Source organism: Cynara cardunculus (genome assembly GCF_001531365.2).
Source record: "Cynara cardunculus var. scolymus isolate 2C chromosome LG 2, CcrdV1, whole genome shotgun sequence".
Lineage (NCBI taxonomy): Eukaryota > Viridiplantae > Streptophyta > Magnoliopsida > Asterales > Asteraceae > Cynara > Cynara cardunculus.
Genome location: NC_037529.1, coordinates 68761028 through 68775856, shown reverse-complemented (window position 1 = coordinate 68775856; position 14829 = coordinate 68761028). Strand labels below are relative to the sequence as shown.

Here is a 14829-nt window from a genome sequence, read left to right as displayed (position 1 = left end):
GATGTATGACTTTTATACTCCAAATATTTCATTAAATAAATATTACATTATAATATATTTTTTATTATCAAACGCACCCTAAAAAGATCAAAATGTATTTCAATCTTAAGCTGGAACCACGAAATATATGTATTTGTGTAATTGAATCTAACTTTTACTTAATAAACGAAATGTTTGAATGTTAGAAGTCAACAAAAAAATTATAAAGAAAAAAACTCATAAAATTTGACAAATAGAGCATAAAATGTATAGAAAATCAAGTCAAATGATTCAAAAAAGGGCAAAGTGTATGAAAAAGTAACATACGTTATCTTGATTTCTATTTTGAGTAACATATTTTTAAAATTTTCATTTTGGTACTTAAGATGTAAAGTTTTAAATATTTAAGTACCTGAGTAACCGATTGAAAACTAATTTTAGATTTAAAAAACTAATTTAGATTAAAAAAAACTCATGACATTGACCATGTTAGCAAATAATACTGAGTTGGATACCACATCACTTGCTACATCAGCATGATAACCGGTTAATGCTTCAACCGGTTACCCGAGTACTTAAAATGTTTAAAACTTTATATCTCAGGTATAAAAATAGAAGTTTTAAAAGTATGTTACCTAAAATAGAAATCAAGTTAAAATAGATTATTTTTTCCTTCTAAAAATAACAATAAAAATAAATCAAGTTCTATTAAACTACAAAAAAATCACTTCCACCTAAAGAAATAAAACAATATTATGGAATAGTAAAGGGACTGAATTTGCAATTCACCATAAATTCAGGGTATCTCTTTGTAATTCCCATTTAGGCCTTTTTCTCAAATTCAAGAAACAGAAAAACCCACATCCAATTTCTTGTTTCTGCTTCTTCCTTTTTTCTACCATTTTAACCATAGAATTCTAATGGCAATGCTTCGCTTGCCTTCCATCCAAGTATGCTGTTTAACAGAGAAGAAGCATAAAGATTCTTCGAGCAAATCATTGAAGTTTGGAGAATCAAATTCAAGAACAGCAACTTACAGAAAAGGTTGAGCTTTTAGCCATAATTTTCATTAAAAAAACAAACCCATGAAGATTTTATCTATTTTTATATGAAGGTTCAAAGGTTTCTTGATTTTCTGTCTGTTTATTCACATGTGAATATGTGATGTTGTATATAGGTTCTGTTCATCAAGAACGCAAACCCCAGAAGGTGAATCTGGAAATTTCGCCTCATAGAGCTGGTAAATCCTAATCTTTTTGACTTGTTACTGTTGATATTTTCAGTTATTTTGTTACTTGTTTTGCTTCCATAGTTTTAGTACACTTTGGAGCATTTTTGTACTTTGAAACAGGTCATGTGTAGTGTAAATAAGACCCAATGTCATTATGTTTACCATTGGGACCGATTGATTGTTAGCAGCTTAATGAGACTCATAGCTTATTTGGTCGTCTATACATGACTTTTTGGTAGTGGCTTAATGATGTAGAAAGTGGCTTATTCATCAAGCTTTTAGAGGGGAGCTTTTGCAGAAAGCCAAGTTTTTTTCCCCAAACATACCCGTCTTAGTTAAAGAACATATTCCTTCTATCTATGAAAAAACCCTCCCGGGAAAAAACCTTCTCAATCTATACATACAAACTAATCCACACAAACAACTTTATCCATACATGACTCAATGAAAAACCAACCAAACAAGGTCTTAGAGTCAATGTCGGCTAGACTTGGAACTATTCTATGCAATATGCCTTGGAACCTTCCCTCTTTCTTTATGGGCTATTTTGAAGAGTAATCTAACATGGTTCCACGTATTCTCAAGCCAAGGTCTACCGCTCTAGGGACTCGACACTCGGGGCAGTCTGTACTCGTCTAGCCCCTCTCGACAAGCTGGGACATTTGTGCCCATCTAGCCTCCATTCGAGGGGGCGTATTAGAGCCTCGTATCGGCTAGACTTGGACCATTTATGCTCAAATATATGTTGACCCCCCTTCTCTCCTCTAGAGAGTAATCTAATCAGGTTCCATATATAGCCACTTGAGGGATTCAACACTCTGCAATCTGTACCGGTCTACCCTCCATTAAAGGGGGCATGTTAGAGTCCCACATCGGCTAAACTTGGTCCATTCCTCCTCAATATATATTGAAACCTCCCTTCTCTCCTCAAGGGCTCTTTCGGAAAGTAGCCTAGCAGGATTCTACATATTCTCACAACTACATCCTCCAATACGATAAATCACTAGTCCTCACAAATTTTGGAAAACGGAATTCTTGGAAATCAGGGTTTTTCTTGGAAACGTTCGGGTGGGAATGGGGAACTTTCTTGATGAGATTTTGGTTTCAGTTAGATGGTTCTCAATTCTTATGCATTTTCTTGATGATTATACAGTGTCTGCTGTGAGGTTAATGCGGATAGAGTTTGGTGGTGCCTTTGCTGACCTTTTAAACGAAAAAGGGAAAGGGTCCGGTGATAACGAGATGGGATATGTTGAAAGAACGCTTGGGTTTTGCACCCGAGATTTGGATGATAGAGATCTCCGATTGGTCCTTGTCTTACTCAAACTCTAATATCTCTTTATTATTCTTATAGTTTTTTTTACTTTTCCCATTCAAATCCATCTTTTGGAGTGGCCCATTAAAATCTGTTTGGAATATAGGTAACAGATATTGTTGGAGGTACAATTCGTTGGAGAAAATATATTGACTATTTGATTTTGTCCTTGTGCCATGACCCGAACGTTTTTAACCGTATGGAGCCTCTACTATTACAGGTACATTGGAGTGCTTTATTTCTTTCGTGTTTTTTAAAGTGTAAAATATTTTATGTACGGCAAATGCTCACACTCTTGACCTTTAGGGAGGCTAGGATCTGTTGGTAATCCGGATATTGTTGGGCCAATAACCCTTTGGTTTCTTTCGGTTTTTTTGGGCTTCCTTCTTGCTAGTAGCGTTGTGTTGTTGATAATTTTTATAGATAATATCTTGAGAATTGATCATAAGTGGCACAAGTTAGATTTTTATAAGGATGTTTTCCGATTATGGAACCTTGAACATCTTAGCTTGCTAACTCGATTCAGTTACCAACTTCAAAAATTTCTGATTTTTTGTTTATAGATTCTTCGGATTGGATTCTATGAGATTGTAAAGCTAGAGTCCCCTTCATATGCTGTTGTAGATGAGGTAATATCAATTGAATGACAATTTTCTTCAATTACTTTTTGGTTGGAGAAATAATATGAAAGTCAGGGGCTGTCTACCAAACTCTTATCGGGTAAGCGCTTACTGGGTGTCATTTACCTTACCAAGCCACGTGGTGAGCATGACAAGGACCCAAAATCTTACCCGGTAAGCGAGGGAGAAGATTCTTACCCAGTAAGCACTTACTGGGTAAAAGATGCTTACCAACAATCCATTTTCATGGCTGAGAATGTTACTCGACAAGGTAATTAAGGGTGGTGACTCTTGCCTGTAAGCGCTTATCCAGTAAGCATTTGGTAAACGGCCTCTAACCCCAACTATTTTGGAATAATGGGTTTGTTGTTCTTGCTGTATGTATTACTGAAGAATGTGAAGCTTGCAAAAATTGCCCTTAGGCCGGGTGCTGGTAACATGGTCAATGGAATTCTAAGGAAGCTCGTTTTGCTTAAGGTTTAGCCCTTGTATCACTTCTAGTCAGAAAATAAATTAGGCGGTAATTACAAGGATTCATAATTTGGCAATCATTATTATTACTCCCTTCGACCCAAAATAAATGTCCACAATGAAAAAGGCACAGTTTTAGAATTGTGTAATTATTACTCCCAATGTCAACAATTGAAACGACACACAATTTTAGGCATGTATTATTATTACACTTCTTTGAAATTGGACACTTGTTTTGGGACAAATATAAATAGAAATGTAGACACATATTTTGGGACAGAGGGAGGGAGTACACTTTTTAATTTAATTAAATGACAAATTTGTCCTTAATAACAGAGGGAGTAATGGATTTTTTCGTCCCATGATTTTGAAAGTAGGCACTTACTTTTGAAAAGGAACACTTAATGTGGATACTTATTTTGTGACGGATGGAGCATCATTTTTCTTGGGTCAATGTGGTATCAAATGTTTATATTTCTTGTACTGGCAAGGTTTCACTTAACGTGTAAATTGTTCAAATATGCAGGAAACTAACTCTCTTCCTTCACCTGAACTGGAGGGCGATGACCGTGCACAAGCACGTGCTCTTGCTATTCTTTATTCTCACCCAGTTGTAAGTTTAGCTTCTGTCATGTTCATGACAAGAAAAACTTGTAACCATCATCATGCAAAACTGATAAAATCGGTTTTATTTTTATCTTTTGATTGAAGTTGTAAGAATTCGTTATATGTGAAGTCAAAATGAAGCTCAATGGGCTTGGGCACTTGCATAAACTTCATTTTTTACACACTTCTTTTTTGGTAACTCGTGGGTGTCTTGGGGACTGTTTGTTAGCAGCTTAATAGGACTTACAGCTTACTCGGTCAACTATACATGACTGTTTGGTAGTGGCTTAATGATATAGAAAGTGGCTTATTCAATAAGCTTAGGGGGGAGAGCTTTATGCAGAAAGCCAAGTTTTTTTTCAAACATTCCCCTCCCAATTAAATAACATGCTCCTTCGATCGATGAAGAAAACCCTAACAAACAAAAACTTTCTCAATCTATACAGACAGATTAATCTACACAGACAACTTTATCCATAGTTCCATACATAACTTAATGGAAAACCAACCAAACAGCCCCTTGGTCTGCTTATGCACATTTTGACTAATCCCATGGGCCCTGAAGATAACAGTCAGAAAAATATCCAGTGACCCTGAAGAGACTCGAATTAGCTACCTATCGGAGGAGTCCCAAGGCCAAGCCTCTAATTGTCAATTGAGCTGGCCTTAATCTGTTGCTATTTTAGGCCATGGTTGACCACTTGATAGGCATATCGAGCATTTGAACCGACTATTTTTTTTCTCTTTGACGGTGGTGGATTAAACTTCGTGCCACTAAGTTACGGTTTTTATATCGTTTGGATCTTTGCTAAAAACTTTTGAACCGTATGTAGTGGATGGTGAGGCGGTGGACAAAATACCTTGGACGTGAAGAAGCTATTAAGCTAATGATGTGGAATAACAACTATCCCAGTTTTAGTCTAAGGTTCTGACGTAAATTTATCTCTTATAAATGTAGGGGCATGTTTCGTTAGGAGCCTAGAATTCATTAGGGACCCAGGAACTGTACATAGCACGACATGTAGCATATTCATCAAGAATATGAACGTGTTATTCGCCATGAATGTTGTAACATATTCAATGAATGCGTGATTCATGATGAATAACACATCCATATTCATCATGAATGTGTGATTCATGATGAATATTCATTCTGAAGAGGGACACGTAGCTCACTGAGGCTGGTCCTGAGTTCCTAATCAATTTTGGGTTCCTAATGGAACTTCCCTGTATATACATATATATAATCATGTTCAAACGAGAACAATAACCAAATAAGAGAATAAGAAAACGGTCGAATCACATGTGATCTTACACTAAATCACTTGTGTTTTTGTACATTACCGACCTCTTTCTTGTTCTTTTAAATAGTTAGCGTTCTCGTTTGAACCTTCCCCACCCATCTCTCTATATATATACATACATACATACATATATATATATATTATATATATATATATATATATATATACGTACAAAAGATAACATGACCATGTTATCATCTCTTACAAATTATGGTAGCTTATATCAGGGCTAACAGAGGCAAAGGTTTTACACGATCAGAGCTTGTGTCACGACTTGAAATGTTGAAGGTGCATTTTGCTTTCTTCCCTTCTTCCTCCTTTCCCCTGCAAGCATTGTATAAACAATTAAACATATGTTTGACTCTAAAAACATGCTGCAACACTTAGATTCATTGTGGATCAAACTTTCTTGTTCCAATCGACCTATTTTTCGTTAAAGTGCATGTTCTCTGTTAAGAGAAAAGTTAAATGAGAACCATAAATATTATGAGAACTTGAGAACGAACTATTTAATGTATTATTCATGATGAATAACCCTAAATAATCATGAATATTGTTCATCATGAATATCATGCATTTCATTATTCATGACATCATGCATTTTCATCATGAATATCATGTATTTTCATTTTCATCATGAATATCATGTATTTTCATTTTCATCATGAATATCTATCCTGACATTCATTATGAATAATTGGTTTCCAACTTCTCAATATTTATGGTTCCTGTCCTTCTTTGTTAAACTTCAGGTACCCTTTGAGCTCTCTCCTCACCTGGATGATTTTGTTCGTATCAGCACAGGAATGCAGGTACTCAATTGTCAAATTCTTTGTGCAATAAGGGTGCGTTTGGTTCATTGGATTGGACAACGAACAAGGATCACTTTTCCACGTTTGACAGGACTTTTATGTGGAACAAACAAGAACAGAGTGGAACAGGCGTGTTCCACCCCCATCCCATGGAACAAGGTGGAACAGACATACATTTTACCAATATAACCTCAAAATAAAACCTAATTCTCTTCTAAAACATCAAATACGCCCCCTTTACATTTTATCTATTCTTTAAATTTTATTTACTGTATTTTATATTCTTTAAATTTTCACTTTACTGTTCTCAAAATATTATTTTTATACAGTTTCTATATTTTGATTAGTTTATGCAATTTATTAAATATTAATAATAAAAAAATAATAGAGAAAGGGTATAAAATAAAAATTGGAAACTACATATATATTTTTTATTTTGGTGTCATTTTAATCGTTTTGACGAAAAATTTCTAATGATATATTTTGTTATAAAAAGTATTTATTATACTATAATTAATTAAAATATATAAACAACTCATTGGGGGTAAATTTGTCATTTTATATATTCTGTCTTACCAAATGTTGAACAACTATTATGTCCTATTCTACGTGGTTACCAAACGCACCCTAAGGCTATGTGGTATTCATATCGTTGTTTATGGACATAGATGCATTTAAGCATTGATGAATCAAACCAAAGTACACATTATAACAACGTTGTTTACTTCATGTTCAAACGGATCGACATTTAAATCCGAGTAGCTATTATATGGTTCTATTTTGGCCAAGAAGGCCATTTCAAGTGTTCTTTTGGTAGCTCCTATCAAGCTATGGAGAAAGTGAAAAAATTTCATCTTTACGACGTGTACTAGTTGCAACAAATTATTTCAATATAATTGATGGAAAATCTATGAAAACTAACAAACTCCCCGCAAATTTTTCAAGGAAAAGCCATGTGGTACATGTTCTCTTGGATATAGGTGGTGTTTGTTTTTAACAGGGGTTGAAGTCTTAAGTCTTATCTCACTTGTGATTGATAAGAGATGGTGTTGAAGTCAGGGGTGGACCCACATGGATAGATACGGTGGCACGGGCCACCACTTCATGGTTCCGTCATAAGGGGAAAAGATTTACGTTTCTAAAGGGTGCCATCATATTGTTTTGTTGGGTGCCACCTTATAGTTTTTTAAACTGAAATGTTAACACTAGACTTTAATGGCTAAGATGGTAAATGCTCCTACCTTTGTACCAAAGACCCAGGTTCGAGTCCCACAATTGTCAAATTTGTTGTTCTTAGCTTAAATTTTGGTGTTTTCTATATACCTCGTGTTTTTTGTAAAAATATATGTAGACCGGACTCGAACATAGGTCTTTTCTATGTAAGGACAAGGAACCAACCAACACATTTATACTAATATTGTGAAAAAAAAGTTGTTCAGATATCTCTTTATAGTTAAATCGGGCCACCACTTAAAAGAATTTATGGGTCCGCTTTTGGCTGAAGTTTGAAAGTAGAATCAACAAGATTGTTTGGTTTTGTAAACCAATGGATGTTTGAATTTGTTTAGTCGTCTATTTTACCCCTCAGAATTGAGATAACTCTTGTGCATGTGATAATATTTGTAGAGTGTTATACAAGATGGACTACTAAAAGAAGGTTTATGTTCGGTCCAAGATGAGAGTGCAGGTTGTGTTTTTCATTCAAGATTACATCTGGGCTTCTGGTTAAATCTAGAATTTTCTAGATGCGGATATTATTTTATAGAGTGGTAATGACAATGAATTTGGGGCAGGTTTGGTGGTTTCCATTGTTGACCCGCAACCTGGAGAGACAATAATCGACTGTTGTGCTGCTCCCGGAGGGAAGACCCTCTTCATGGCAGCCTGTCTGAATGGGAAAGGTAATCTCTGAACATATTTCGACTGTATGAAAGCTTGAATCAATATTTAGGGGTTGTTTGGTTAGTTTTTCATTTAGTCATGTATGAATAAAGTTATATGTGTGGATTAATTTGTCTGTATAGATTAGGAAGGTTTTTGTTTGGGAGGGTTTTTTCATAGATGAAATGAGCATGTTTTTTAATTGTGAAGGGAAGGTTTGGAAAAAAAACTTGGTTTTCTGCATAAAGCTCCCCCCTAGAAGCTTATCGAATAAGCCACTTTCTATATCATTAAGCCATTATAAAACGGTCATGTATAGTTGACCGAATAAGTTATGAGTCCCATTAAGCTTATTAAGTTGCCAACAAACATGGCCTTATGTTGTTATAGATTATATATCGAGTAGTTTGAAAGTTTAAATAACCCTCCATGTACCTTATGGGCTCTAGGTATGGTAACGGCAATTGACATAAATAAAGGACGCTTGAGGATCCTCAAAGAGACGGCCAAACTGCAACTACTTGATGATGTCATCACTACAGTCAATGCCGATCTTCGTACATTTCCTGTGAGCAACTTTCGGTGTTTTTCTATACTTCCATCATCAATTTTCAGGGGGATTGACTGAAATAATAGTCGATTCCATCAACCAAATTCTCTTTTTAGCCACTTTCCAGAGCCTCTTCCAAAAATAGCCGGTCTTTACGTAAATGTTTTACGCATTTGCATAAAGACTGATTTTTGGGGGAAAAAGAAAAAAACCCTTAGGATTCTTTACGCAAAAATTTGCATTCTTACACAAAAATATGAATCTTTACGCATTTTTTTTAAAGATTCTGAAAAATCAAGTTTACGAAAATGCGTAAGACATTTGCGTGAACTCCGGCTAAAATGGGAATTCAGTTAAAAGAGTGGCTAAAAAGTGAAGTTGATCTGGGAGATTGACTATTCTGTGAATTTCCCAATTTTCAGTCTTCTCAACACCTTGGGGTAGAGGTTAGTTATGTGTACATCCTACCCTCCAAAGACCCTACCTCTGTGTGGGATAACTGGGTTCGTTTGGTTTGGATAGGTTTTAGGGGTCGTTTACTAAACGCTTATCAAGTCACTAACCTTACCAGGTGAGTATGGTAAGGACCTAGAATCTTACCCGGTAAGAGGAAGTGTGGCAACAACCGAGGTTCTTACCCAATAAGTGAGGGAAAAGACTCTTTACCTAGTTAGCGCTTACCGGGTAAGTGACACTTTTTGATGGCTGAGAATGTTACTCGACAAGCTAAGTGAGGGTTGAGATTCTTGCCAGTAAGCACTTACCCGGTAAGCATTTGGTGAAAGTCCCATTTGTCTTGCTACATGATCTGTTTTATAGGTGATGGTGTTGATGTTCTTGAGGCACTCACTTTTCTTCATTATTTCAGGAGAATAATAATGAGGCATATGAAAAGGTGTTGTTGGATGCTCCTTGTTCCGGACTTGGTGTTCTTTCCAAGGTTTTCTAGATATAAACACCTATTCGCAACTTTTTGCTTGTTTTCTTGTTTTGATTTGTGCGCCTGCATAGGGGCAAGTTCAAACGAGAACCCAAAACATTTTGAGAATATGAGAACCAACTATTCATTCTTTTTCATAATGAATGAAGTGATATATGTTCTCATATTCATGATGAATGAATTGATAGATGTACTCATATTCATGATGAATGAAGTGATAGATCTTCTCATATTTATGATGAATGGGTGATAGATGTTCTCATATTCATGATGAATGAAGTGATGGATGTTCTCATATTCATGATGAATGAAATGATGGATGCTCTCATATTCATGACGAATGAAGTGATAGATGCTCTCATATTCATGATGAATATTATTCATAATGAAAATACATTATATTCAAGATAAAAATGCATATGGTATTCATGATGAAAATGCATGACGAATAACATTCATTATCATCAAGGATTCATGATCATTCAGGGTTATTCATTATGAATAATACATGAAATAGTTGGTTCCCCGATTCTTAAAATATTTATGATTCTCATTTGAACTTTCATCCACATGCATCATACTATATAAAATTTGCATATCTTGCAGAGAGCAGATCTACGCTGGAATAGGAAGTCGGAAGATATGGAAGAACTTAAAAGTTTGCAAGATGAACTTCTTGATGCAGCTTCCATGTGAGCGGACTCCGTATTTAATTAGAAAATGACCACCGGAAGATTAATTGGGTTCAGGAACTTTCTTTTTTAACCTCGATCACTTTGCAGATTGGTAAAACCTGGTGGAGTGCTTGTGTACAGCACATGCTCGATTGATCCTGAAGAGAATGAAGAGAGGGTGGCTGCATTTCTTCTCCGGCATCCGGTACTAAAACTTCATGTTTAATTGCATTTCTCCTTTGTTCATATTCCGGTCCGAAATAAGTGTTCACATTTCTATTTTAGTTTGTCCCAAAATAAGAGTGTACTTTCCCATTCTACCCTTAATTATGAGATGGAGAAATTCATTACCTCATATATCACCAAGGGTAAAATTGTCATTTTGTTAACTAAAAGTGTAACAATTACACATTTACAAATACTAGGGTCATGTTCAGGGGAAAACCGCAGAAAAAATGAAAAATTGAGGAACACCCTCGTAAATGTTCATATGGACAGTATGCACATGTGCATACAAGTAATTTGTAAGCAATTTGTTTGGTATGCACATGTGCATAACGTGCATAAAAACCAAGAAACAACTTCAATTACTTGTGTACACATGTGCATACAATCCAGATGAATGGTGACCAAGGTGTTTTTCATTTTTCCTTTTTTTGGAGGTTTTCCCTGAACCTCCTCTACAATACTATATGCCTTTTTCATTGTGGACATTTATTTTGGGACGGAGGAAATACAACAATAACAAACCTTACAAACGTGGTTGCAACTTACATTCATAAACATACTTGTATATTGAATGCAACAACCGCTTTACTCTTTGGGATAGAGAACTAGTCTTTATACATCCCGTCCACCAAACCCCACCCCACCACCAGCACTGGGCTCGTTTGGTTTTACTTGTATACTGAACAGTTCATTGTTTGAATTGCCCGAGTTGTAACATGTCTTGATCTACCAGGAATACGACGTAGATTCTGCAGATAGATACATATCGCCTGAATTTTTGACCGAGCAGGGTTACTATTTCTCTAGCCCGGTGAAACATTCTCTCGATGGAGCCTTTGCAGCACGACTCATTCGTAGCTCGTGATTGTCTATTTCGATGCAAGTGAAGATTTCCGCTTCTTATGAAGCATCTAACGATTAAGAGCCGGATGAAGCAGTTTGACAACGGTATCTCTGAGCAAAAAGCTAGCTCATCGTTGTAACTTTCACTACAACAAAAATTGAGTTTATAGGATGCTTAACATGTCTAAAAGTTCTAATAGAATATATTTTAGTACTTTTGTTTATAAGGTCAAATAATAAACATCCTATCTAAAAGTGTTACAATATTTTCATTGGACGTTTTTACAAGTTTTTTAGGACATTTTTAAAATCAAGTGTTGTATCAGGTGTTGTATGGGACACTTTTTGAGAAGTGTCCTATAAACCTATCTTTTTATATGACACTTATGTTTATAAGACATTTTTTCAAATAGTATCCTATTAAATAGCTAATACGACACTTTATTTTAAAAATAGTTTTAAAAAACTTGTTAAGACGGCCAAAAGAGTCCTATAAACCAATTGTAATGCTTTTAGGTGGGACGTTTTATTGTTTGGTCATATATAAACAAGTCCTATAGAGTATTCTATTAGGACACTTAGGGGCCATTTACCCAAATGCTTACCCGGTAAGCGCTTACCAATAGGAGTCAAACACTATAATTTATTTTGATGCGTAAGATTTTAGTACATCAAAACATATCGAATGCAACAATTTACTGGGTAAGCGCTTACCTGGGTAAGAGTTACCATCCTCACTTACCAGGTAAGACTCTCCATCATTTTCATCGCTCTTAAGATTCTTGACCCTTCTCATGTTCGTCCAGTGAGGAAATTTATGCGTTAAACACTTACCAAGTAAGTGTTTAGTAAACGGCCCCTTGTACTCAATTTTGTTGTAGTGTTTGATTTGTTTTTTTTCCTTCTTTTTTGTAAATAAAATTCACCACGTTGATGCAACTTTTTTTTGTAGTTCCCTAAAAGGGGAGGCTGAGAGGGTCAGGAGGAGGGGAAGGTCGAGGAGGACATGGCATGAGCAATTGAGGTTGGACATGGTGGCCTTGGATATTTCCGAGGACATGATATCTGATAGGATCACTTGGACACAGAGGATTAAGTTAGCAGACTAGGAATGAGGACCTGTATGTCTGGCGTAGTCGGGCAAAAGCGAATTGGACAAGTTAGGAGGGGGTAGAAGGCTGACAGTTTAGGCTAGGGATGTGCTTTTGCTTTACTTGCTTTGCCATACCTTTTGTGTGCGTTCAGTGTACCTCTTTGTACTTATTCTTACTTACTTTTTTCTAGTGTTTTGTTCAGCGTATGCGAATTTTTATTTATGCTACCTGTTTTGCTCTTAAAAGAACTCTTGAATAGTCGCTCTCTTCTTTAGGATAAAGGCCGTGTATGCATACACCTGACCCCCCACCTAAAAGACCTGATTTTTGAGTGGGATTTACTGTGCCCGTTTGATCTGGTTTGGGATGGTTTGATTGCAACACAGAAGCAAGGCATCATTTGAGTCATTGGTGGAGTTCTTGGTTGTAGGGATATGCCTGGTGCGAAGGGTATACTTGTATAAGTTAACTTGAATAAACATAACTTTTAATCCATTAAAAATCTACACATAATATTTAATATCTGTTGCATTGTTGAAAATTTTAAAAGTATATCCGATAAAAAAATTTAAAATTTTAATCTACACATTTGGTGAACTTTGAACCTCTGGTCTCCTATGCGTTTGGTTTGCGAGAATGTTTATGAGGGATTTGGATTCCTGGAGGGATTTGGATTCCATGGGATTTGGATTGGACTGGATTTAAAATCCATTCCTGTGTTTGGTTTGCAGGATTTGGATTTGATTACAGGAAATTAGGGCAGAACCCTTGTGCATTTTCTATTCAAGCAGACCAGAATCGAGCATTTCGAATGCTATAGAAAAGGGGTTAATCGATTACCTGCTGTGAGTGATGGGAGACGCCGGCAAACAGGAAGGAAGACAGCACCGGCGAAGAAAACAACACCGGCGAGGAGGCAAACCTAGGGCACAACTTCGCAAGGGACGCGACGGGAAGGAAGACAGCACCGGCGAGGAAGACAGCACCGGTGAGGAGGCAAACCTAGGGCACAGCTTCGCAAGGGACGCGACGGGAAGGAAGCGGGAGGCGTGGGTGAAGCAATCGATGGGAGGGAAGCGATGGGAGGGAAGCGATGGGTGAAGGAAGCGGGAGGCGTGGGTGAAGCAATCGATGGGAGGGAAGCGATGGGTGAAGGAAGCGGGAGGCATATGGGAGGGAAGCGATGGGTGAAGCAATCGATGGGAGAAGATGGAGAAGATGAAATCCCAAGGGGATGGGATTTTGAAATCCCATGTATTTTCAAAGGATTTTGAAATCCATGGTTCACGGGATTTCAAGTGAATCCCAGGATTTGAAATCCTATCATTCCTACAAACCAAACGTGGGATTGGAATGGATTTCAAATCCAAATCCCTTCAAATCCAGCAAACCAAACACGCAGGTTAAAGACTATGATACCGTTAAGTCAAATGTCCTTTGATGATTTCTCAAGTCTTTGAAGAAATAGATGTAAGAGAAAAAAAATGTATTGTGGTGGAACCAAAACATTTTCCATATATTTTTGAACAAATTGCATAAAAACGTAACGTACTTTAATTTGATTCTTATTTTAGGTAACGTATTTTCAAAACTTCCATTTTCGTATCTAAAATGTAAAGTTTTAAACATTTATGTACCCACGTAACCGGTTGTAAACTAATTTTAGATTAAAAAAATTCATGTTACATCAGCAAATAATACTGAGTTGGATACCACATCACTCGCCACATCAACATGATAACTGGTTAATGCTTCAAACGGTTACCCGAGTACTTAAATGTTTAAAACTTTACATCTTCGGTACCAAAATGAAAGTTTTGAAAATATGTTAACTAAAATAAAAACCACTTTAAAGTAAGTTACTTTTTCATCCACTTTGTGTTATATTTTTAATTAAAATAAATTTCATCAATATTATTTTTTAAATGTAAGTACTTTTTTGGTATATTTGTTTTATTTTATATAATTTAAGTATTTTTTTGGTTCAAAAAATGTTTAGAGATTTTATCGTTCAAAATATGAATGTTCATTGGCTTTTTTTCATACTTTTTCCATTATTTTACTACGTTAATTAATTTTATAGGGTATAAGAATGTATATAACATGTTTTAAAAAGTTTAAGAAATTGTTTAACAGGTTTTGAAATATCCAAAAACTTATTTATTCTAAAAAATTATTTAAATATTTAATCATTACAAACACTATATTAATTTTCTTTTTAGACTTTTCCCATATTATTACGTTGTTACCGTCTCTTACATGGGTAGAGTATTGCGCACTT

General features: G+C 35.8%; 1 protein-coding gene across 1 annotated transcript; it reads left to right on the top strand.

The window, feature by feature from the left end:
• The first annotated feature begins 852 nt into the window (after positions 1-852).
• LOC112508186 (probable ribosomal RNA small subunit methyltransferase B) lies at positions 853-11632 on the top strand. The gene is made up of 17 exons (XM_025112972.1): positions 853-1023; positions 1157-1219; positions 2364-2518; positions 2632-2745; positions 3089-3154; positions 3539-3622; positions 4143-4229; positions 5056-5147; positions 5754-5814; positions 6279-6338; positions 7965-8025; positions 8132-8239; positions 8669-8787; positions 9638-9709; positions 10316-10401; positions 10492-10588; positions 11345-11632. The coding sequence occupies exons 1-17, from the start codon at positions 900-902 to the stop codon at positions 11474-11476; spliced, it is 1581 nt and encodes a 526-aa protein (XP_024968740.1). The 5' UTR covers positions 853-899; the 3' UTR covers positions 11477-11632.
• The last annotated feature ends 3197 nt before the right edge of the window (positions 11633-14829 follow it).

Coding starts and splice junctions, on each gene's coding strand:
- LOC112508186 (XM_025112972.1), top strand. CDS start 900: ATGGCAATGCTTCGCTTGCCTTCCATCCAAGTATGCTGTTTAACAGAG. Junction 1,024..1,156: donor AACAGCAACTTACAGAAAAG/GTTGAGCTTTTA, acceptor TGTTGTATATAG/GTTCTGTTCATCAAGAACGC. Junction 2,746..3,088: donor TGGAGCCTCTACTATTACAG/GTACATTGGAGT, acceptor TTTTGTTTATAG/ATTCTTCGGATTGGATTCTA.